Source organism: Lepisosteus oculatus, chromosome 11, assembly GCF_040954835.1.
Source record: "Lepisosteus oculatus isolate fLepOcu1 chromosome 11, fLepOcu1.hap2, whole genome shotgun sequence".
Lineage (NCBI taxonomy): Eukaryota > Metazoa > Chordata > Actinopteri > Semionotiformes > Lepisosteidae > Lepisosteus > Lepisosteus oculatus.
The window spans coordinates 32,796,062-32,822,574 of NC_090706.1; the positions used below are offsets into that span (position 1 = coordinate 32,796,062).

Here is a 26,513-nt window from a genome sequence, read left to right on the forward strand (position 1 = left end):
TTTGCAAGCAGCAGTCGATGTGTTTGTAATCCGACCATTGAAAGAGCCGTTATTTAGCAGTGTAAACAGCAGGTATCACTCTTCCGGTTTTCAAGGTTTGCTTTTCTTAATAGGGACGTCATGTTATTGTATTATTATTCTTATGTTCATTGATGAGACAGTAGACCTATCGATGCTATTACCATTAGGCAGCAGCACGCTTGTGGTACTTGGAGATTTGTTTTTCAAAATTCGTTTAAAAGTTTCTTAAAATACATTTATAAACATTTAAGCAAATTTTCTCAAAATATTTAAATGCTGGCAAAAGCGCATCCTCAATACAGCTACGTTTTCATTTCAGGAAAAAGTCGAACCGATTTCACTCTCGATCAAAACGTTTTCTTGTAAGGGAAGTGTGTAATCATTCGCAGTTATGGTGAATAATAGGAGTTGTGATAATGTTGTTTTACTTTTCAATTTGATGTCCAGAATATATTTTGCAATTAGTGATACAGTACTTACAACTAATCAAAGTGTAATTTTAAAACGCACCGCACCGTGTCGTTGTTAACCAGGGAACTGGTTTCAAGATTTTACTGAAAAGAAAATCCCACCTCCACAGGGCTTGTTTATGCCTTCCGACTATGAAAGCCATACTGATTTAGTTCGTAGGCCAGGTCGGTGTCTTTTATGGATCCTGGATTTGTTTAATCCCGTGTCTCTACGCTATAATGCTTTGGGATGCATTTTGTTGGATTTATCTGGATGAACGCAGTCGTCTCGCCTAATTTTATGACATACTGGAAGTGTTCATCATGAGACAAAGAACACAAAACAAAGGATTTCTCTTTCAGTGGATGATTGTGCGGTTTGCTGTTTTGTGTTTCTGGGGAAGCGCGTCTGCACAAATAAGGTACAGTATTCCCGTGGAGATAAAGCAGGGATCTATTGTAGGGAATATCGCAAAGGATCTGGGACTTGATATGAAGAGTTTAGCGGACCGAAGGTTTCGCGTTGTTTCTGGATCGAAAGAGCCGCTTTTGCAGGCTAATCGGAACGACGGCATATTGTATGTTGGTAAAAATATCGACAGAGAGGAGCTGTGTGAGAGAAGTAGTGTGTGTTTGTTAAATGTGAAAATCGTTGTTGAAAACCCTCTAGAAATTCATCATGTTGCAGTAGAAATCGTGGACATAAACGATCATTCTCCGAGCTTTCCTGAACACGAAAAGCGCTTGGAAATTGCAGAGTTGACACTGCCCGGAGCAAGATTTCAGTTAGACAGCGCGCAGGACCCAGATACAGGCGTGAATACACTGCGCTTTTACAAATTAAGCCAAAATGAACATTTTGAACTTGAAGTGCGCGATAGGGGAGAAGACAACAAAATTCCATTTTTGATACTGAAAAACCCTTTGGACAGAGAACTCAATCGAGAACACAAACTGCTCCTCACAGCCTTTGACGGTGGCAATCCCCAAAGATCAGGGACTCTGAATATTACCATCGCCGTGCTTGATATAAACGATAACAGACCTATATTTAGTCAAGAGGTTTACACGGTGTCTTTGTTGGAAAATGCTCCCCTTGGGACAATTGTTACGAGAGTAAACGCTACAGATTTGGATGAAGGCCAGAACGGAGAAGTCATTTATTCATTAGGAAACACCGCAAAAAGCAAAGTGTATGAGATTTTCGACTTAGATGTTATCACTGGTGAAATTACAGTTAAAGGTAGTATAGATTTTGAAGAAAGGGATGTGTATGAGTTAAACGTGCAGGCCTCTGACAAAGGCCATGTCCCCTTGAGTACGGATTGTAGTGTTGTTGTAAAGATCAGCGATGTGAATGATAATGCACCAGATATAGATATAACTTCCTTGTCTAACGTGATTTCTGAGGATTCGAGCCCCGGTACTGTCATAGCTCTCGTCAGTGTTACAGACCTGGATTCTGGCGCTAATGGACGAGTGGTCTGTACAGTGTCAGAGAATGTGCCGTTTGACATGAAATCGTCTTTTCAGGACAACTTGTATTCGTTAGTAACCAATTCACATTTGGACCGAGAAACGGTGCCTCAGTATAATATAACTATAATTGCGAAAGACTCCGGTCAGCCTTCATTATCGTCCTTGAAAACAATTCAGGTCACGGTATCGGATGTAAATGATAACAGTCCCAAATTTTCTCAAAGCTTGTATTCATTTTACTTAGCTGAAAATAATATTCCGGGGGTTCCGATATTCACAGTAACAGCGTCTGACAGGGACATGAACGAAAACGCCCTTGTTTCCTATCATATTTCGGATGACACTGAAAGTTTTGTGTTATCTTCCTTGAACATTAACTCTGAAAATGGAAATGTTTATGCTCTAAAAAGCTTCGACTTTGAGAACATTAAAAAGTTTGATTTCCAGGTTATAGCGAAAGACGCGGGGGTGCCTTGTCTAAGCAGCAGTGTAACAGTGAATGTTTTTATTCTCGATCAAAATGATAATGCTCCAGTGATTCTGCCGCCATTAAGTGCAAAAGGGTCCGAGGAACCTGTCGTGGAAGTACCCCGGAGCGTGAATGCAGGTTACCTTGTAACTAAAGTGCGAGCCTATGATGCTGACATAGGCTACAACGCATGGTTGTCGTTTTCACTTCAGCACATCACGGATTCCAGTCTCTTTGGATTAGAGAGATACACGGGTGAAATCAGGACACTTCGAACGTTCACTGAATCAGATAAGACTGAGCACAAACTGATTATTGAAGTAAAAGACAACGGGAACGTTTCTCTGTCGGCCACAGTTACTCTACTCATCAGCACAGTGGAGAATTCTGTAACTGATGCTTTTTCAGGTGCTAAAAGCACAGCTGCCGTTCACGAGGAAAATAACACAACGTTTTATTTAATAGTAACTCTAGGATCAGTGTCATTTTTATTTGTGATGAGTATAATCGCACTTGTTGCCATGCAGTGTTGCAGACCTAAAGGTTATTTGACGAGTAAGTTTTCACGGGATACAAATCTCACAGACATCAGCGGGAACGGAACTCTCTGCCACAGCATTCAATACAGAGGCGGAGAGAAGCGCTACATGCTAGTGGGACCCAGGACGAGTATAGGGTCCGCTGTCGTTGGTCTCAGAAGCAATGGGAACACTCTACGCGTCCAGGAGAGAGGAGATCATGGTCCTGGTGAGGTAAGATCGATTCATATACGCACAGAAATGTATTCTGTGCAATATTTTTGAAAATGACAAATCTGACTTTGTGTTGCACTTTTAGAACGTTTTAGGTATTTTCCGTACGTTGCTTTCCCGTAAAGACTCAAATGTGAAATTATGATTTCGACTCTGAAGTATGTTGTTAATTGGAAGCGTAGGCGTTTTGTTATGTTGGAAATGTCAAATGCAAATGCGAGAGGGAGTGGATAGGCTATGTTCCCTAAACGTCAGTCTGACGTGCTGAAAATTAGATTGCTGCGGTTTGCAGAGGTTTTGAAAACTTTCAGTAAAAGGCTCACTCTAAGCGAAATTTCAATAGTCTACAGTTAAATATTGTAACTACGTGACACTTGACATTGTAAGAAAAGACAGTTACGAACATTACACTAGCAATGCCTATCTTAGCATTGTTAAAGTTTTTATTTCTTGAGTGAAAATGTAACCTTTTGTTGGATGAGCGGTTCTCAGCTTTTTAATGATTATTTCCTTAATTAAAATAGAAAGTAGAGTACAAGGTTTCTGAATGCGGATTTGGAAGTATTTTGTATACCTCAGGCAGTCCTATCATGTACAGTGCCCTACAAAAGTATTGCGACAGCAAAGTTGAAAATGTCATTTCTGCTGAGAGTGAACGAATTTGTATTTGTTACCATGAAATTAATTTGAATGAGAACTACGATATACAATACGTTTTATTTTGGGGTAATTCCAAGCATGCATATAATCGTATTAAAGGAAACAAACTGTGTTTAGGACACCGATTTATCGTGACCTTAGAACTGGGATGCATTCACATTATGTACATTTTAGAGCATAGAAATCAGTAAATCTCTCTGAGGCGATAACCTCGTAACATCCGCGAACCACTGAACTCACTGAACTCTTTTTGTAAGTCTTGGAAATTCTTTGCCGAGCCTTTGGTGTAGCAAATTTGAATTCTTGCTTATTTTTATAGGATGTTCTATTTTTTTTTCTTCATCATGTAACTACACCCTTGATTGGTTTAAAATCTAGAAGTTGATTTGACCATTTGTAGGCCGCAATTTCCAATACTCTATTATTGTTTTAGTGTTTTTTTCCCATACATTTTATTAACAAAACTGTCAAGATTACGTTTGTTTGAAATAAATATATGGCATCTGATGTTGCTTTTCGAATAGGGTGTATAAGATCTCCTCGTGAAACCTCAAACAAAACTGAACAAAAATGGTCCTTCTGAGTTATATAGAAGCTTGATAGTTTGAAGTTGCACGATTCTGTATTTAAAACACAACACTGAACTGTGGCGCATGGTGTCACTATTACACAAGAAAATGGTTTGAAATCAAAGCCCAGCCCCTTTCATTAGATATTTTTTATACAGGAACCTAGAGAAATGTGCGTGCTGTGTGGAGCAGAGCGGAGTTACGCTACGTAGACCGGATTAGATATTCTTTTTTATTTTCGTCAGGTGTTAATTTACAGCTTCGCATTTTTACACGTTTCAATTACGAAGTCGAACGTGATTATATATTTTTCTTCTGGGCAGACTGGCTTGAATTATCAGCAATGAAAAACAGAGGACAAAGGCAAAGATGGGAGTACTCCTCTTGTGTGATTCTGCCTTTCGCTGTTGCACTCTGCTTTATGGAAAGAGCTTCTGCGCAGATAAGATACTCTGTTCCCGAAGAACTAAAACACGGCGCTGTGGTTGGGAATATTGCAAAAGACCTGGGACTTGACACTAGCACATTGACTGACAGGAGGTTCCGTGTTGTTTCTGGGTCTAAGGAGCCGCTTTTTCAGGTAAATGAGAACAATGGCGTCTTATATGTGAATAAAAATATCGACCGAGAGGAACTATGTGAGAACAATATCGCGTGTTTAATAAACCTAAAAACGGTGGTTGAGAACCCACTAGAAATCCATTATGTCGGAGTAGAAATTGTGGATATAAACGATCATTCTCCCAGTTTCCCCGAGGGAGAGAAACGATTGGAAATTGCTGAGTCTACGGTGCCGGGAGCGCGCTTCCAGCTACAGGCTGCGCGTGACCCTGATCTTGGGGTGAATTCAGTGCGTTTTTATAAACTGACTCAAAACGAGCACTTTGAACTGGAGATAAGGGACAGGGGTGAAGACAATAAAATTCCATTTTTAATATTAAATAAACCCCTGGACAGGGAACATAAAGCCGTTCACAAATTGCTTTTAACTGCATCTGACGGTGGAAACCCACCGAGATCTGGAACTCTCAACATCACAGTAACTGTTCTTGATAACAATGATAACAGACCGCTCTTTGAAGAGGAGGTCTATTCGGTGACATTAAGGGAAAATATCCCAATAGGCACTGTGGTAATAAGAGTGAAAGCAACAGATGTCGACGATGGTGCGAATGGGGATGTGGTGTATGCGTTTGGAACTAACTTGAAAAGTAAAGTGTATGAACTTTTCGATTTAGACGTAAACACGGGCGAAATCAAGGTTAAAGGACAAATAGACTTTGAAGAGTCTGACATTCACCAGATTGACATACAAGCTTCCGATAAAGGACAGCCCCCCATGAGCGTCGACTGTAGCGTTATAATTAAAATTGAGGACGTGAACGACAACACGCCCGAGATAGACGTCACCTCCTTGTCTAACGTTATTTCCGAAGATTCAAAGCCGGGAACCCTGATCTCTCTTGTAAGTGTCAGTGATAGGGATTCTGGCGTGAATGGGCAAGTCGCGTGCAGCGTGTCTGAAGAGCTACCGTTTGAGCTGAAATCGTCCGTTCAGGATAACTTGTACTCCTTGGTAACTAAGGTGCGTTTGGACAGGGAATCGGTTTCCCAGTATAGTATAACAATAATCGCTAAAGATTGCGGAGACCCTTCTTTGTCATCCTTTAAAACCATAAGTGTTCAGATATCAGATGTGAATGATAACGCCCCAGTATTTTCAGAAAATCCCTATATGCTCTATTTGGTCGAGAATAACTCCCCGGGTGCTTCCATATTCTCTGTTAGCGCCTCTGATCGCGATTTAAATGAAAATGCTGAGGTTTCATATTATATTTTAAAAGGCGACGTGACGGGAAGCGATCTGTCATCTTTCATCAATATCAATCCCGAGAATGGAAACATTTATGCCTTAAAGAGCTTTGACTTTGAAGCACAAAAAAACTTTCTATTCCAAGTTACAGCCAAAGACGCTGGAGTGCCATCGCTGAGCACCAACGTCACAGTGAACGTTTTCATTCTGGATCAGAACGACAATGCTCCCGTGATCTTGTCTCCTTTAAGTTCAAACGGATCAGCTGAAGCTGTCGTGGAAATTGCTCGAAACGTTAATGCAGGGTATCTCGTAACCAAAGTGCGAGCCTACGATGCCGATATAGGATACAACGCCTGGTTATCCTTTTCAGTGCTGCAAATTACGGACCCCAGCCTTTTTAGCCTGGAACGCTACACAGGAGAAATTAGGACACTTCGCCCATTCACGGAAAGTGACGACAGTGAACAGAAAGTGATTGTACAGGCGAGAGACAATGGGGACGTTTCTCTCTCAGCGACAGCAACAATACGTATCGTTATAGTTGAAAAGACAGAATCGTTTGCCGTCTCCGACTTTAAACATCCGGCTAAACACCAAGAGGACAATAATGTGACTTTTTACTTGATTGTGACTCTGGGATCAGTTTCGTTTTTGTTTTTGATGAGTATCGTCACCCTGGTTTCCATGCAGTGCTGTATGCGCAAAAGCCATGCAAGTGAAAAAAATGACGCAGATGCCAGTGGGAACGGAACCCTTTGTCACAGTATCCATTACAGAGCCGGGGAGAAAAGATACATGTTAGTTGACCCCAGAATGAGTATAGGCTCTACAATTGGTCTTGGAAGCAACGGGAACACTCTAGTTGTCTCAGAGAAGCGAAGGCAATCTTCCGGAGAGGTGAGGGTATGTCGCCGTTTGATCAAATAAATCAACAAAATAATGATATTTTGATTATAAGATTTTTTCTTATACTTTAATGTGTATATTTATGAAACACTGGTTAGTTTCTCATAGCTGGATGTCATTGGTTGAGCTGTTTGAAGGGAAGACAACTTCAGACAGCTAACATAGCAAATATGCTGAATAGTTTTATTTTCGGCGCTGTCCCATTGCAAAAACAAAGTTGCGTCATGCTTTGCTTGTGCCTTTGGACATCATAAAGATTGTATTTCAAATTTAGACAGTCTCTATCTGTTGCGGCAGCCTAGAATTTACCATCAAAACATACAGTATTTTATTTACAGTAATACATAAAATGGGAAAAAAAACAAGTTTTCTTGCATTAATCACAAAATGTAAATGATTAAACCCTGAAGTGAAGAGTGAAGTGCAGGAAGCTCACTGTTAAAATCTGTGGACATTCCATTACAATGCTGAATCCAAGGGGTTCTAACAGAACAATGTATCTATGTTTAAGATACATTCATGAATCACTGACATGCAATAATACTAAAATAATACAACAATGCGTCCTTTGCTACTAATGAATCTGGCGACTGGAAAAGTTCGAGGACACATTTAAAAACCAGTTTAAGATAAGTGTCTTCTAGTACCTCTAATGCACAGCAGGTTGATTTGTTTTGCAGTAAACCTGTAAAACGTTTGTGGTCGGTGATTGATTATTTAGGCTGTCTGATTGCTATGCACGGATTAATTCATTTGGAGAAGGTACATCTTGGTCCAGCAGACAGGGGTGCCCTTGGAGATTATCTCAGAAGGATGTGTCCCATTGTGGACCTTTGTAGTGTTTGTTATTGTCACGGAAGCCGGGTTGGTCTCCGGTGGAGGATGGTGTTTAGACCCTGTGTGAGGCAGCAAATCCGGCAAAAGGACCATAGACAGGGTTCAGGGGAGACACACAAGGTTTATTGGTGCTCACAGTGAAGTAGGGAAGGTGGTGCAGATGTGCGGGGAATATCCAAAGGCAAACATATCCAAGGAGGTTCAAGGGGGAGTCAGGAAGCAGTCCATAAGTCCATTGCTGGGAGATGCATCAGGAGACGCAGACAAACAGGAACACACGACGAGACAAGAATCCAGGAAATACGGGGCTCCCTTCCAAACCCCAGGCTCAGTGGGTCGGGGAGCGTAAACAGGCCTGTGCCCTCAGGCTTCCTCGGGAAGCCTGGTGGTAGGCAGGCCATCGGGCTACCGTATTCCAGAGCTGAGCCCCGAAGGCAGGAAGGAAAAACTTAAATAGGGAAGCTAAAACAAGGCACAACAGGAAATAATGCAGGTAATAACTAAAAGGACTAATATAAGGAGGTTGGAGCACCCTCTGTAAGAGAGGGTGGTGACCGTAACTGTTATAGATTCTAGGCTGTTCTATATGCTTATAGCTGTAGCATTTTGAAGCTTATTTCACGGCTTCTGTACTTCTTTGTTGGTTGTAGATAACAGTAAACTTTATATAGGATAATTAGAGAAGTTCTGTTATTGGTGTTTCTTACTGCTAGTACATTTGTAATTTGTACCCGCTGCTTACCTCTGGCTCTGTCTCCCCTCCAACCCTGTTTTTGATAGTGTGGCTAGGAATTGGATGGATGGACTAGAACTGAGTTTAGTTTTGAAAATGGACTCCTCTGGAAGAACACAATTTAAATAACCAATACTATACCCTCACAGATCTCCTGTTTGTGTGTTTATTTCTCCCAGACTGTATTAGAAATCAAAAACACAATTGCTGCAAATACATTTGAGTTTAAAATGTTGGGAATAAAAAAAGACATTTGGAGATGAGAACATGTATTGCAGAATGAATGAGAGCCGATTTGTTTGCAGTGAATTGTATTGTTGGGATGATGTAAGAATGATGTAGTGGTACTTTACCTGTTACTTGAATGTCCACTGCTGAGTGAACAAATTGCATTTTGTAGGTTATTAAAGGTAAGAAGAAGGAGAATACACCATATGAGCATCTTTAGGTCTATAAAATGTTTTGTTTTCCAGTAGATCCTACAAAAAAATGGGTATATGATAATCTTTTTATAGTCTCCATGGTGACACTTAAGCTTAAAATAGTGCTGCGAAAAAAGCAGAACAACACAAGGACAAATTCAGCCAGAGTGAGGAGGATGTCTTTTGGGAACTCTGTTACTGTCCAGTTATCATTTACCTCTTCCACTGCAATTAAACCTACGCTGTAGGGAGTTGCAGTGCGTAGTCTTTTAATATCTGTTGCAAAACTATCAGACCCTGCTGTTCTTTGAAATGGTCCAATATTTGAAAACAAATGTGTGGGATTTTTTATTCTTTAAGTGGGCATTGATTAAACAATGGTTTTGATCAGTAACAGTATTACAGATCCAGTATGTCAGTGGAGTGGGCACTGACTCTTGGTTGGGCTGCCTGGGTCATAGTGTTTGTGAACCTAAGGCAGTAATTAGCGATTAACAAAAATAAGGATTTTCAACAATTAGATTGTGCTTATTTTCTATTAGCTTTAAAACTGAAAATAATAAATCTTTAGATGTAAAGTGAAATCAGTGTCTGTATTAATGTAGAATACAATAGGCATCAGAGCTGTCTTTGGGCTTTTTTGTGGTCCTTCCTCAGAGTTCAAACTATTGCTGTGTTATCATATCACTTCTGTAGTGCATTTTTTTTCTTTGATAGGGTAAGGTGTTGTATTAGTCAACTATATCTCATTGTCGAGTTTCCCTTTCACATTTGTACATAATAAACGGAGAAGCTAAATAAAGCTGGGAATGGTCAATACTGGGATGAGAGGCCTCTAACGAAAACCACGTTACTGCTATAAGTGGTGAGCAATTAGGTTGTACTTACCCCTTTCTGGACTTCCAACACCAATATGAATTTATTTTAACTTAAAGACACGAGAAGCTGCTCATCAACGATTACTATTAAATGTTGCGTTACGATTGTATACTTACCGCTATAATATAGATCACCGAAATAATATAAATATGCTACATAAAATAATATTTTATTAGATAAGGACGCATGGTGTCACTGTTACACAGCAGGAAGGATTCGGGACGTCACAAAAGGACGAAGCCCGTCCCCTTTCAAAGCTCGTACACAGAGACAGGCATAAGAGTTGTCTGTGCTTAGTAAAAGACAGGCCACGGGGATTTTATTTCTAGACTTCTTCGAGGACGTCTTATAAGTGGATTTAATAGTTTTCATGCTTTCAGGTCTTTTTGAAGAACTATCAGTTTGGCATAACACAAGAAAAACTGGAATATTTCGTCATGATCTTGGGAGCTAGACAGCTGAGAAGCAGGGGGATGATTCTGCATTGTGCTCTTCTTTTCTGCTTTTTCAAACGCGTTTGTTCGCAGTTACGCTACTCCATTCCCGAGGAATCGGAACAGGGAGCTGTTGTAGGAAATATTGCCAAGGATCTGGGACTGGATGTGAGAAAACTAACAGAGCGAAGGTTTCGCATTGTCTCAGGGTCTAAGGAACAGCTTCTGCAGGTAAATGAAAACAATGGCATTTTGTTCGTTGATAAAAATATCGATAGGGAGGAGCTGTGTGGGAAAAGCAGCCCCTGCTCAATTAACCTGAAAACCGTCATAGAGAACCCGCTAGAAATCCATTACGTGGGAATCGAAATTGTGGATATAAACGATCATTCGCCGGAATTCCCGGTGAAAGGGAAGCACCTGGAAATAGCGGAGTCAACCCTGCCGGGATCGCGCTTCCCCCTTGAAGCTGCGCGCGACCCAGATGTGGGTATTAACTCACTGCGCTTTTATAAACTGAGTCAAAATGATTACTTTGAACTGGAAGTAAAAGACCGCGGTGAGGAAGGTAAAATTCCCTTTTTGATCTTGAAAAAGCAACTGGACAGAGAGCTGGAGCCTGAGATCAATTTGCTTTTGACTGCTTATGACGGTGGAAAGCCGGAACGAAAAGGCTCTGTCAATATTACCGTCACAGTTATTGACATCAACGATAACGCGCCTGTGTTCGATCAACAGGTGTACTCGGTTGAGCTAGATGAAAATGTTCCAGTGGGTACTTTTGTAATTAAAGTTCATGCTACAGATTTGGACGATGGCGCAAATCGAGAAGTTGTATATTCGTTCGACAGCAGTTTAAGAAATAACGCGTTTGATCTGTTTCAGTTAGACGCCAACACAGGTGAAATCACAGTGAAGGGGCTGATAGACTTCGAAGAGAGGCGAATTTATGAGATTGATGTACAAGCAACTGACAAGGGTCAAGTATCATTGACAGGACACTGTAGTGTCGTAATAAAAATCAAAGATGTAAACGACAATGCACCAGAGATAGAGGTGACCTCTTTGACTAGCCAGATCTCGGAAGACTCGGGCCCTGGTACTGCGATTGCGCTGATAAGTGTAGCGGATATTGATTCTGACAACAATGGTCAGATTGTGTGCACGCTCTCTGACAACGTTCCATTCGAATTGAAAACGTCATTTCAGGAAAACATGTATTCTTTGGTAACCAAAGGCCGACTGGATCGGGAATCAGTTTCTCAATACAATATTACAATAACGGCAAAGGACAGCGGGCAGCCTGCCTTGTCGTCTTTTAAAACTATAATGGTAGAGGTATGTGATATCAACGATAACAGCCCAGTATTTTCATCAAGCCCTTATACGTTTTACCTCGCTGAAAATAACCCTCCCGGTAGTTCTGTATTCACTGTCAGCGCTTCCGATCGTGATCAAAATGAAAACGCTCATGTTTCATATCACATTTGGAAAGGAGACAGCGCACAAAATTCTGTGGCACTTTACTTAAATATTAATTCTGAAAACGGAAATATTTATTCCCTAAAAAGCTTCGATTTTGAAAGTCTTAAGAGTTTTAATTTTCAAGTTATAGCAAAGGACTCCGGAGTACCTTCGCTAAGCACAAACGTCACGGTGAACGTTTTTATTCTCGATCAGAACGACAACGCTCCGGTGATCTTGTCTCCGTTAAGCACTAACGGATCTGCTGAGGCTGCAATAGAAGTTCCCAGGAGTGTGAATCCAGGCTATTTGGTTGCTAAAGTACGGGCATATGATGCAGATATAGGATACAACGCCTGGTTATCATTTTCACTGCTCCATGTTAGTGACCACAGTCTCTTTAGTTTGGAGCGCTACACGGGAGAGATCAGGACACTTCGTCCATTCACGGAAGCAGATGACACTGAATTTAAATTGATCGTCAAGGTAAAAGACAATGGGAACGTGTCACTTTCAACAACGGCGACAATACTTATTACTACTGTTGAGAGAGTGGAGTCTTTCGCAGTGTCAGACTTCAAAAAGGCGGGAGAAGTCCAAAAAGAAAATAATTTAACATTTTATCTAATGGTATCCTTGGGGTCGGTTTCTGCCCTTTTTGTGATCAGTATCATCCTCTTGGTTGTAATCCAGTGCTCCAGAGGGAGGGACGACTCTTCTAGGTATTCACAAGATAAGACTTACGCAGACGTTAGCGGGAACGGAACCCTTTGCCACAGTATCCAGTACAGAGCCGGAGAGAAGCGCTACATGTTAGTGGGACCCAGAACGAGTATAGGCTCTACAATAGGTTTGGGAAGCCATGGGAACACTCTGGTCATCCCAGACACTCGAAAGAAAACATCGGAAGAGGTAAGCGTCCAGCCCATTGTAATTGATCAGTCAATTTAAAACTTACTGTATTTACTCATAGTTAACTAAATACATATAGAAAATGATGCGATTGTATTCTGTACTATGGGTGATGTGAGAAACGAACAGCCTATTATAAAAAGGCCTACTTTCTGTAATGTGGAATAACGCAGGAAAGATGAGCACGGTGATTTGTGTTAATCGATGCTTTGCTAGCCGTTTGCAAGTCTCATTGGTTCTGCTGACTCTATCAAGGACTCTGGGGTGTAAGTTCGGGTAATTTTGGTTTATTACTGCATAGATACACATACGGAGTAAGCTTTTACAGGATACTTCTTAAATTTTGATTAAGTTACTGAAGGTCACCAGGATACAGCAAGGGTGTAAGAGGTACAATTCCCTATAATATGTTTTTTACCTTAAAATGTGGTATTGAAGTTTAACTGCAAGTTGAGTTTTTTTTTATTCAATGTACTGTATGTTTACATCAGTTACTATTAATACTGTGACTAGAGAGGTCGTGACTATACTTTACTTTATTTTTGTCAGTGCAGTAAATTCAGTAGACATAACGCAGATTTTCATATCATTATTATTATTGCATTTGTGTTGAATTGTTTACGACGGCTTACTTTGGGAACAGCGTTTCGCAAGTGACATCAAAAGAGCAATGCTTCTGAGACAATTTTAAAGCTCGCCCATAAAGTGCTGAGTTTTCCAAAAAAAAGTAGCGTAGTAGTCGGAGTGCTTGTATGGTTTGATTTAAAAGAGCGTAATCACCCTGTCTCGGCTTATCGGTTTTTATTATTTGCCCAGATGTTGTTCTTCTAATGGTGATGATCGATTAGTTAAATCTATAAAAAAGAGTTTCTATATGCAACCGTTGTGGTTCCACCGTAGCCTTGACAGTGTTTCCCAGAGGCTTTAGGCTTACTGTCGCTGTCCACCAAGATGGTGCTGAAATGCAGCGGCTCGGTGCTGATCAGATACTACCTCTGTCCGTTATACATCGCAACATTTGTACTATTACATATTCACAGCCTCATAAAAGAGTGAAGACATTACTTTTATAAATGCAACATTCAGATTTGAAAAGGACATAAATGAGCGGGGGACATTTTTTCACATCTAGCCCGTTTCATAGAGGTAAATCGATTCCAGGATCTCTTCCAGTCATGTCTTGAAAGAAGCCCTCAGGTAGGTTGTTCCATACCCCCACATAATATGCATGATCGTTATTTACTTGATTCTTTAAAAGTAATAATACTTAATAATATGAATCAATATTGAAACACTGACGACCTTCTTTTTCGATCCATTCTTGAACCAGAGTCATACAATATCGAACAAACCCGAATAATACCGTGTAATTTATCCTTTCTTGGTCCTTAGATAAGCCTTCTGTACTTATGATTACGATCTCTCGCTCTGAGAGGAGTTTGTAAAGTATGAGTTTTCTATATTTGTAATCGAGATTAAAAAAATCAATTAGCTAAATCGTTATAATAAATTCAGTAGATTTGGCAAAACATTACAAAGGTTCTTTATATTTTATAAGGATTTGTACTGGAATGCTGGACTGAAAGGATAGATCTAAAAATAATTGTTTTAGGTTAAGTGTTTTATTCCTGGAAGACTTTTTATATATTAAGAAAAGAAGCAATATCAAGAGATAATTACGTCATGAAATTCAGATTTAAGTGGAGACGCATGGTGTCGCTGTAATACAAGAATAAGGTCTGAAGTTCTCAGATTTAAAGCCCTGCCCCTCTGAGGGCCTTTCTGTGGTTACTGCCTTGGAGATGAGTATTTACTCTTTGTTACAGGCCTAAGGAACGTACCAAGTGTGATGTTCATTAGGAATTCTATTTCAAGATGACGTGAAATTATTACATGATTTATTTTAAACATTCTGACGGAATAACGTCGACTGACTGGGATTAGTCGTCATGGAACAAGGACACAGAAAAGCACTGGAGTGCCAATGGATTGTATTATATTTTGCTTTCCTGTTTTGCTTTTGGCAAGATACTTCAGCACAGATAAGATACTCTATTCCCGAGGAGGTAAAAGATGGAGCTGTGGTTGGAAATATTGCAAAGGATCTGGGGCTTGACAGTAGAACATTAACAGACCGGAGGTTTCGAATTGTTTCTGGATCTAAAGATCCCCCATTTCAGGTAAATCAAAACGATGGCGCCCTGTATGTTAGTAAAAACATAGACAGAGAGGAGATGTGTGAGAGGAATAGCGTCTGTTTAATAAACTTAAAAACGGTTCTGGAAAACCCTCTAGAAATCCATTATGTTGCAGTAGAAGTGCTGGATGTAAATGACAATTCTCCAGAATTTCTAGAAAAAGAGAAGCGCTTAGAGATAGCCGAGTCTGTTTTGCCTGGAGCGAGATTCCAGCTGCAAGCCGCGCGTGACCCAGATGCTGGCGTTAATTCAGTGCAGGTTTATAAACTCGGGAAAAACGAGCATTTCCAATTGGAAGTCAAAGACCGTGGCGACGACAAAAAGATCCCCTTTTTAATACTACACAAGCCCCTAGACAGAGAAACCAACACCGAGCATAAACTATTACTAATTGCCCTTGATGGGGGAAATCCACAACGATCTGGGACTCAGACTATCATTATAGATGTACTTGACGTTAATGACAACACACCTGTTTTCGATCAAGATATTTACTCGGTAACGTTGCAGGAAAATGTCCCAATAGGTACAAAAGTCATACAGCTAAATGCAACAGATTTAGACGATGGCCAAAACGGAAATGTTGTGTATTCATTTGGGAGTAATATTAACAGTAAAGTATACGAAGTTTTTGATTTAGACTCCAAGACGGGAGAAATTACAGTTAAAGGTTTAATAGATTTTGAAGAACAGGAGAGCTATGAGATAGATATACAGGCTTCAGATAATGGACAGGCGCCATTAACCATTGACAGCAGCGTTATAGTAAAGATACAGGATATGAACGACAACGTTCCAGAGATAGAAGTGACCTCTTTTTCAAGTACAGTTTCCGAGGATTCACGTCCTGGGACTATGATAGCTCTCATCAGCGTGAATGATAGAGATTCAGGCGTCAATGGCCAAGTGTTCTGCGTATTGTCTGAAAACATTCCGTTTGAACTGAAATCTTCATTTCAGGACAATATGTATTCTTTAGTAACCAAAGCAGTGTTGGATCGAGAGGTAGTTTCTCAGTACAGTATTACCATTATAGCCAAGGATAATGGTCAGCCTTCACTGTCGTCCGTTAAGACTATAACAGTAGATATATCAGATGTTAACGATAAATGCCCGGAGTTTTCTCAAAGTCCGTACACGTTCTACTTGTCCGAAAACAACGTCCCAGGACAGTCCATTCTGTCAGTGAGTGCTTCGGATGAGGACCTGAACGAAAATGCTCATATTTCTTATGAAATATGGAAAGGGGACAAGGACGATAACTCCATGGTACCCTATTTAAATGTGAATTCTGAAAATGGAAACGTTTATGCGCTGAAAAGCTTTGACTTCGAGGAGCTCAAAAACTTTAAATTCATAGTCACAGCGAGAGACTCTGGCGTGCCGTCACTCAGCAGCACCGTCGCAGTAAACGTCTTTATTCTGGATCAGAACGACAATGCTCCAGTGGTTTTATTTCCTTTGAGTGCTAACGGATCTGCAGAAACTGTCGTGGAAATTCCCCGGAGTGTGAATGCGGGGCATTTGGTAACTAAAGTCCGAGCCTATGATGCCGATATAGGATACAACGCCTGGCTATCGTTTTCACTGCTCCAGGTTACTGACCCCAGTCTCTTTAGTTTACAGCGCTACACGGGAGAAATCCGGACACTTCGTCCCCTCACTGAAGCGGATGGCACCGAACATAAACTGATCGTCCAAGTAAAAGACAATGGGAACTATTCGCTTTCTACAACAGCAACCGTGCTTATTGTTACAATTGAGAAGTCAGAATCCTTTGCAGTTTCGGACTTTAAACTCAAGGCTGCCGCGCAGGAAGAAAACAACTCGACATTTTATTTAATTATATCTTTGGGGTCGGTTTCATTTTTATTTGTGATCAGTGTGATCACACTTGTCACCTTGCAGTGCTGCAGACTGAGGAATAATCTGACCAGCAGGTCGCTCCGGGATAGTAAATACTCGGAAGTCAGCGGGAATGGAACCCTTTGCCACAGTATCCAGTACAGAGCCGGAGAGAAGCGCTACATGTTAGTGGGACCCAGAACGAGCATAGGTTCGACAATTGGCGTGGGAAGCAATAGAAACACTCTGGTCATTTCCGAACCTAAAGGGAATACTTCGGAAGTGGTAAGTGTTTCAACAAAGTAGTAAAAGATTTTCTTTAAATCTTCCATTTACTCATAAACTACCGAAAAACATTTTTACAAATGATAGAAACACACATTCAGAAGTCTTTTTGTATGTCGCAGGCCTGAGAAGTCCCTTATTTACCCTTTTATCACTATATCGGTGTTTTAGGTGTTCCCTTTTTAGCAATCGTTGTGTACTGTACGTGGCTGTGCTGCTTTGTCGCTGTAAACTACATTTCCCAACATCCATTGCAGTCAGAGGCTCCCAGCTGCAAAAACAAAGACCTGACAACAGATTGTAATAAATATGCAAGTGCACGGAGAACCATTGCTGAAATAATGACAGATTATTAAAATTTAAGTAATACACAAAACTCTTTAGAAAGGCTCTTTATTGTGGTAAAAAGGTGAGCAACGAGGACAAAAGTGTTTGGGCCTCTTTCAGTCAGGTATGTCCATGTTTTCTTTATTTACATCTTTCTTGTAGAATCGCCACTGATGCTAAGTCACAAACATATAACAATGTACGATTTGCGTACAGGTACTTTTAATAACTTGGAGACGATAGAACTCGATTTGCTTGGTTTAACGACTGTGGTTTCGTATTGTTTGCCCAGGTCAGGACTAAGACCCTTTTCTTTTTTTATTTTCTATTTCACTATCATGCGTATTCATCTTGTAAATGCGAAGCTGTTGTATTTGTGTTGTGTTGTACTGCTGATTTGGCTTACGGTATTTCATTCACTGTCACAATTAGCCCGTTATTCATTGTCAGAACCCCATCATAAGCGATTTCAATACATTTCGAAGTGTGTGTTTTCATCAACAGCAGTAACTGAGTTGAGCAGCAGCAGCAATACTACTACTACTACTACTACTACTACTAATAATAATAATGATAATAAAGTAGAGGTTAAAGAAGAAAACAACACAACATTACGGGTGAGAAGGGTGAGATAAGGCATCAGAGCTGAAATGAGTCTCTGTCTAACCCTCCTATTCAGCTCGTACGCGGATGCAGCTCCCCACTCTAGCCTCTGCAGAATAAGCGTAATTTAATATTCAGGTATTAAAATTAGATTTCTATTTTAAGTTCAGTGATGTTCTAAAGATGTAAGACTTATTTATTGGAGGGTATTTTTTCCCCTGGTTATTATCATATAAGAATAGCAGTGATAGCGGTAAATTTATCGACAGTCCCTGGAAGACAAGTGAGGGCTTTGATCTCCTCAGCTCGGGCGGCAGTGTCGGTGGATGCCTGCGGCGCTGGTGGTGATTCAGCTTGGCTGTCGTGTGTGGGTTTACGTGCGGCACGGTTTTCCCTGGAGTTGCTTTTCAGCTGAGATAAATTATGTATATGTTTAAGAGAGGAACAAGCCTCTCGCTGCCTGGACGCGTGCTTTGAAAAAAAAAAAAGAAGGAAGATATTTTTTAATTTAAAGCATGTTTAATGCCCCGTTGCTCTTTTTTTCCCCTTGATCAATTTCCTTGATCGATTTTTTTTCAAGATCGTGAAACTGCTGTGATGATTTGAATACACTGCTTTCAAAGCGTATAAAATATTGAAGCGATCCCCCTAGTTTCCCTTTGCACAAGCGGCGATTTCGATTTTTAAGAACTGTATTTTCTTTTCACAAATAAATACAGGGAATCACAAAATAGAAAGGTTTACATTAATACACATACTTAAAACAGTATATATGATCACATCTCAATTAGTTTTGACACGGTAACAGTTACATAGCAACAATTTATCTTGTATCGGTGCAAATCCCATTCTTTACTTTAACATGATTTTCACACCTTCTTGAGATACGGTCCTATGCCGTCTATTTCACACAGATTTTCTGCTTCCTCCCTCCCTCCTCTCCACAGATCTCTGAGGTAATAGTTCTCTCGGGTAATGAATAGGGCCAGGCTACCTGCTGCCTTGACTTTTTTTTTTTTTTATAATATTTCTTTATTAGCCCTATACAATTTCTTGCATTAGGAATGCGTCTTTTCGCATACCCCAGCTTTTCTCCAGGGAGACACAGACAGACACAGAGGGAGAGAAGCTTGGGGTCAGAGCACAGGGTCTGCCATTGTACGGCGCCCCTGGAGCAGTTGGGGTGAAGGGCCTTGCTCAGGGGCCCAACGGAGTAGGATTCCTCTGCCGGCCGCGGGATTTGAACCGGCAACCTGCTGCCTTGACTGGGACCTCAAGGGAGACAAGAGACTCGCACTGCAGTGTCTCTAGGTTCTTTGCCCTTGTCAGGTACGCGGGCGTGCTAGTCACTCAGACAGGGGAGGCAGGCAGGAGACGAGGAAGGGAGAGAGAGTCACGGCAGCAACCGCCAAGGCATAGGGGTTAGGAGCGAGAGAGAGAAACACACTGTACCTACTGCACTGTGACAGATATTCTGGGATTAGAGACACATTCTTCCCCAGATGTACAAATCTAATCCCAGAATTCCCACGCCTGCCAGACTCACAACAACTCCCCAATTCATACGGGAGAGGGAGGAGGGAACTCAGTTGAATCGGCAGCCCAGTATGTGACCTCCTGACACAGCCTGAGGAGCAGTGAGCTTTATGTGTCTGTATTGCAAATGTATGTAGATTTGTTCATGTTAATTGTATTTGTTTTGCTTTGGCAACACTGATTTTACTCATTGGTCATGCTGATAAAGCACCCCCCCCCCCCCCCACACACACACACCGCTATTTTGTATAGTAGGGGGGCAATGAGTCTGCATACTTGAATAGTCAAGCTCGGGTGCTCGGGCTCCCAGGCATCCTGCTTCTGGGAGCGGGACGCTACCATATTCCGAATAGTCAGTTGCTCTTTACTGAATACTCCAAATTATTAAAAGGCAGCATAGTTGGTCAGCTTTGCCTTGTCCAGCTTTTATAATGCTCACTGGTCAAAAGACAATTCAGCAGTATGTTTTGAACGGCACAGATTATTATTTACAGAAGACTAACTCTTTCATCTAGTGAAAGCTAATTTGATAATTTTTCATCTTCACTTCTGTTGCTATTTTGGAGCTGTTTAAGATTCAGTCTTTGATGCTGTGTATGCAAGGTCTGTGTGAATGCTAATGGAATTGAATAAGTACAGGATATTGCAAAATGTCATGTGTAAGTATAAGTACTTATACTGATATTCATACAGTATACTGAATTTTCAGTATATGAAGTATATTGTTATGAAAATCGTAAAAATTAGGATTTGACTGAGCGGTTTAGTCAATAAGTAAAGTAATTATTCCTAACCCCCAACTTGTAAGTGATTTCTCTATAATTTCTCTAGTAATCTGTGATGATCCTATTAGCTAATACCCAGGCACATCCTTTAAGTTAAACCTCGTAATACATTTCTGTAAGTCATTGAGAAACAAAATATTTTCATGTTTTTTTTATCTTTACAAAATCTTTGCTTCCCGAAAATGTTATTTAGTAGACAGAGACCAAACTCTTTGGATTATAGATTTTCTTTTGAGTCAGCCTGTATGGAATGTACCTTGACAGCCTACAAATTGTGTGAATTGTGTGTGAAAGGGAGAAAAAATAAAATGTTTTATTAGAGCAAAATAATAGTTTGTATAACCCAAATAAACAGTGGCTGGCAAATTCGAGCTACAGCAGCTTTTGGAAGCACAGTGCTCTTATTAAGCCATTCACATTACGTTACTAGGCCTTAAGCGGTTTTCACTGGATGAACATGTCTTCTTTCATAAGTACAAGTGGAGGAAGTGATGCTGGGCATGAAGTGAGCATTTTGACTCTCTCTCCATCCCCCATCCTTGCTACACAGCCGAATGATGTCATGTTAATGGGCTCCCCCTCCCCCACCCCTCGCAGAGCTCCTCAATTGAGACTGTCAGAAAAATGACATTGCAGAAGATTGAAAACCCTTACTAAAGATCATTCTTATTCTTAGCACAGTAAATCTGTAACACTTAGGATATTGATCACCCATGATATATGGTTTCCGGTAACTTATAATTCATTAAATTCATATCGCCTATTAAGTCTTTGCATCATTCTAATTCATTTTGCTTTTTATTATGTGCTCTGTTATGTGCTGGTTTAATGGATTTAATATTATAAATTAGGGAAAATAATTCATGCAAAGACTTGTAATATAATGTGGCCGAAAAGGTTTAACCATGAGGTCTACATAGTTAGTAGGCCTTTAAAGTTAAAAGTTAAGACACTAAATACTGGGCTGTTACACTCCTTAAAGGTGGTCTGGATCTGTTCACATGTGTTGGTATAGTTTGGTAATCTGTTAGAAACCTAACTAGATATCTTTTGGTAAAGGTTGTCAAAAAAAGTTTCAGAGAAAACAAAATTCAAACTTTTTAAGAATTTATTCTCTGTGGGTTGTCTGAAGGTCTAGGATTTTGAAGGTGTTCTTCAGCTGTATTAGGCCATATTGGGTTTTGCAGTGTTTTTCCATTTTGTGTTATGTTATGTTATAAGACTGTTATGTGTTTAATTTGATTCTCTGTTGCTGATACTCCTTTAAGTCATTTTACTGAAGATTTGCTAATACAGCAAAACTACCTTCAGAACAAACGTGGCCCCAGTGAATGAGAGGAAACAGTATTGGAAAGTACTGTATGTGAGTGAGATACTGGTAATAAGGCATTCATCAAAAATAGCCATTTGAATCTTTGTGTTTCTATAATTTACATCTCATGTTAAAAATATCCCAGTGATCATTGAGGTTTTCAGGAGCTCAGCATTTTTTTAATGATTACCACACCAATATACTTATCAAAAATCAATGTAGAAAGAACGGCACTGCACATTCAGAATAAATATAACAGAGGTTTATAGCAGGTATATATATATCATAACTCTTTTTCTAGTACAAGTAATACTTGGTGTTTCCTGTGGTGTTATTTCACTAAGAAACAAGATGCAAGTCACCAAAAAGGCATGACAACCTTCGGTATATAGAACATGTAAAAATAAAATACATTTTTTTCCATTAGATTATCTATTGAAAAATGACCCCTTTATAAGTTAATATCTTAATTCATAGAAAGGGTGTATGTGATATGTTTTTGATAAAACAGAAGTAATTTATAATTTGTTTTAGCAGCACCATACAGTAGGTATAGATTTACTCACTGTATATCTCTCAGAATGAAACAGGATCTTTCTTGCATGATGAATAATTGTTTCTATTCATTACTGTCGCATCAGAAAATTGTGATTTGCATCATGTATATTTAAATCAGACCTTGACCAGAAGCACAAGGTTCTCATCCTTTTCTCTTGTTTGTGGATTCCTTTTGTGTCCTTTTGTATTATCAGGCCAGTCTTTGATTTTGAAAATCAGTCTCTGAGGCCCTGCAGTGGTGAGACACGCATCTACTTAGATTAACTACCACTAATAAAAAAGATAGTGATCATTTAGGATTTTCCTTATGCAAAATACATTTTGTTCTGAATACTGACGTGACTGTAACACAAATTAAATTAGAAAACATATGAGCTGAAAAAGCAAGCTGTAGGATTACAGTTCATTTACTGTACACCTTTGAAACCCACATTGACATTCAGCATTTATTAGTAATTATTTCAGTTCAAATTAGTTCAAATTACAAAATATTTTTAAAGATATGTGCTATGCCCAAAAATAAGACCTACTGGACTGCTGTGGAATATCTTGGGATTTATAAATGTATAATAATGAGCCAAAGATGCTGGAACCTACGTTAGTTCTAATGATATGGCAAGGGATTTTCATCGTGTTATCATATGTTTCAGCTGATCTAAAAGCTCTTTGTGCACGGTTTGAAAAATTAATCCTGACATAGTTTCAATTTTTAATTAGCACTTGAAAGCTGTGTGCATTGTTTCAAGCTGTGTTAAGATTTCCTGACAGCCTTTAATATCTCAGATTCAAAAGTTTGCTTCAGTCTTTTAAGGCCTTAAACCAAAGGTCATTCAGCATCAAAATACATTTCTCAGTTATTCTCACTTTAAGTTTAAGAAATTGTGTATAGTGGGATTTTGGTTATAGACTAAATGTGTTTTGCATCATTTAATTAGCTGCTCCTTCATGATATACAACAGTTAAAAACACCCAGGTGTAAGCATTAAATCACCTCATTAGTGTTAGAAGTGATTGGGCACAGACACTGAGATGATATTAACATGTGAAACCTGTCAAGGAACGTAAAAGTAAAGTCTTGCAAAAGTCATGGAAGAAAAACAACTACAGAAGCAGGAAATGTTAGTTCTTTTTTTCCTTACTGTAATTGATATGTTGGAGCTTGTACTAAGTTATCTCTTAGTGGACTCTCCAGCTTTAAAGCCAAGTCCTTTTAGTGAAGGATGAAGGTTTTGTTGAGAATACACCAATGGAAGTCGGTGATTATGGTGCTGATATACAGAATCATGCTTATCATTGTTTATAACAGGTTGGTCAGGGGACAGGTCTATGTGAAGGGCTAGACTGGGGTGTCTCTTTGCTACACAGCTTGCTACAGAACTTATAGTGGCTGATTCTAGTAGCCTGCCTTCATACTGTAATTCCACATTGATTTAGATCTAGGATCTCACTGGCTGCTCCTCCTGCTGGCTAATCTCTATATGAAAACATTCCAGCAAGACTATAATGATATACAGTAGTTTCTCATGTAACTCCAACTTTCTTGCACTATGCAAATCTAACAGTTATGCATAGGATGTCCTACTTGCCAGACTTATGCCTCACTGACTATCTGTGAATTAAGGTAGGATGATGTATTGCTTCTAAGCCTCAGAGACCAGTTAACTTTCATATCCAAGCCCTACAATACAAATGCGACACAATCCCACATAACACCACACAGCCTGGTACAAAATATGTGTCAACTTGATTTGCTTCCTGTTGTGGCCACACATACTATTAGCATGTGACTTTCACAGTAGTTGATCAGTGCTGTTGATTACATATTTTAATCAGCATAGTGAATTTACCTATGTCATGTTTGTACAGAGTACAACATCAGTATGTACTCTTACTCCTCCTACAAGAACAATCCTGATAATGCTGATAAATCCTGATAAAATTTTCCTGATAATGCAATTTGTTGCAGTAGTTAGTTGTTGATTTATTTTAAAGCTCTGTATCTGAATATGTCTATAAAGTTTCAAGTTATGTTGATACAAAATTCTTCTTTGCTGTCTCTTTTTATCTGCATGACATCTCCTTGGTAAATTCTTAGTTATGTTTGTGTGTCAATGAAAAAGACATAGTCACCAGGTTATATAATTCTTCATCTTAAAATTGTGCTATCAGTTTCAGGAATGTCTTAGGTATTACACTTTAGAACCTGACCTGACCTGGGTTCATTCCTGACCTAGCCTGAGTGCCTTTTTAATTACAGACACCCGTTGTATGTGACATTTCAAGAATAACTGAAAGGCAAGGATAACCTTTTCAGAAATAGGCATTGTGCCATATGTGGAAATATTTTGTATTCTGTGGTCTGAATGCATATGCAATGATCACTTTTAAACACCCATTTGTGGTAATAACAGAGAGTGACCGGACTTGTACTCAGACTTTAAAACATCCTGAAAAACCTCTGGGATTCAGAGCTCTGTGGTTATACACCTTATGAGTGTCTTCTTGGGTATTTTCTGGAAAAGGGCAATTTTCATAACAAAGTAAAACTAATTTCAAACCTTTACTGAACTGTACTATGACTTCTTGTATGCTGTGCAACACCAGATAACACTGTTTAAATAAACGCCATTTTGCAAGCAAATGTATATGTGTGTGCTTCCAGTATGTTTGTTTTATATTTTCTTTCATCTATATCATTTTTAAAGATATGATAATCTTCCTTTCATAACATTGGACTCTCCCTGCTTCCCTCAAAAAAGATCATCCATCATTATATTTTATGATTATACATTACTATGATTTATGTGTTGAAAAGCATGTAAGCTAAAGAGAAGGGGTGGTAGTGAAAAGCAGTATTCATGAAATATATAGAAAAGTGAATACTTTATTTACAATGTGCAAAATCTTATTAGGTGTGCAGCTTTACACACTAATTTGTAAACTTTTATTAAATCAGCCTAATGTCTTTCTGCTTTCTCCCTAGCAGTTTTGATTTTTTGTTATCTCGAAGAGATAAAATTAGAAAAATAATGAACTTATACAGTAAGTACAATGGCATCCCAAAATGTATTTTTTTAAATAGAAAAGCAATAAACTATAGTTCGACTGCACATTGCTTTTTAAATTGTCAGGTTGATAGTACCTGAATATTGCTGTGTTTCCAAAGTGATGTCACTTACACGATGCAATTGGTGATAATGTAATTGTACCATGATCAAATTTTGGCTCGAGGCTTTTTGAGACAGAGTTGGTACTGAAAAGACAGTAGTAGCATGAATAGTACAAGTGGCAGTTCAGATCCGAACTTGAGCCTGAAACTTTTAAAACATTTAAAACTTGCTGTCAGTTTCATACTTCCAGTGCATCTAGTATTTCAGTCATTCCCCTGGGTCACACACACCTGCTGGTTTTTGTTCCAGCCATTCTCAATAATTCACTGAATGAATCCCTCTATCAGGTACAAAGCTGCTTCCTTGGAAAGTATTGTACAAAATTCAAAGTCTGACGATATTGAGTTACTTATGAAACACAGCAGTTAAACACCAACTTCCAGCATGTTCAGCAACTGAAAGCAATTAATGAATTCAAATTAATTCCATTACAGTAGCTTTTCATTAAGAGCTTCAGTTATGTAACTGAATGCTCAGCTCAAACGTTAACCAGAAGGTACGTGAGTCTTCAGGCCTAGGCCCAAGAAATCATGCTTTAAATTTCTTGTTTTTTAGCATGAAAAAAATTGGTGGCTAAAGTTGAGAATGGGTGTTTCACCCACTCAATTAAACTGCCATGAAGGGTATTATTTTGTGGCTGCTACTGATTGCTCATTACTCACTAAATCTTCTATGCAATTAAACAAATTAAGCATTTATATGGTTAGAAGAAGCATTTTTTTGGATGTTTCCAAAGATTATTCAGGATAAAGCTAACACGCAATCCTTTAGTTTTCTCTGTGTGGTATACATCCTACTGTAGGTATTTTGGAAAACTTTGCTTTGGGAAAAAAACTGCTTTAGGCTGTCTCTCAGATGAGCATCACCTTGGTCTCCATTCACTGGAGCCTTGTTATGGTCAGACTGTATTGTTCACTAGTCATCTCTATATTAATAAGTTGAACAGATGTCTTCTGTTCAATGGACGTTTTCACAGTTGAAAGTCAGCATTCTGTTAATTCCCGATTACTTAAACTTATCATTTATCTATCTAGTTGTACTTTGCTTCTAAGAATACCTAATCTTTATGTCATTTTTGAATAATTCTCATTT

At 39.3% G+C, this 26,513-nt stretch overlaps 1 protein-coding gene across 11 annotated transcripts in view; it reads left to right on the forward strand.

The window, feature by feature from the left end:
- Positions 1–26,513, forward strand: part of LOC102683315 (protocadherin alpha-C2-like) — a 166,407-nt gene that overhangs the window by 26,432 nt on the left and 113,462 nt on the right. Inside the window, exon 1 of one of the 11 annotated variants that reach the window (XM_015349738.2) lies at positions 636–3,170. The exons of 7 other annotated variants lie outside the window; for them this stretch is intronic. In XM_015349738.2, the coding sequence (XP_015205224.2) occupies positions 795–3,170 (2,376 nt within the window). In that variant the 5' untranslated portion in view covers positions 636–794. Of the gene's footprint in view, positions 1–635; positions 3,171–4,571; positions 7,113–10,260; positions 12,803–14,607; positions 17,131–26,513 lie in introns of those variants that run through there. 3 more of the 11 variants (XM_069196127.1, XM_069196126.1, XM_015349734.2) reach the window with 3 other exon arrangements.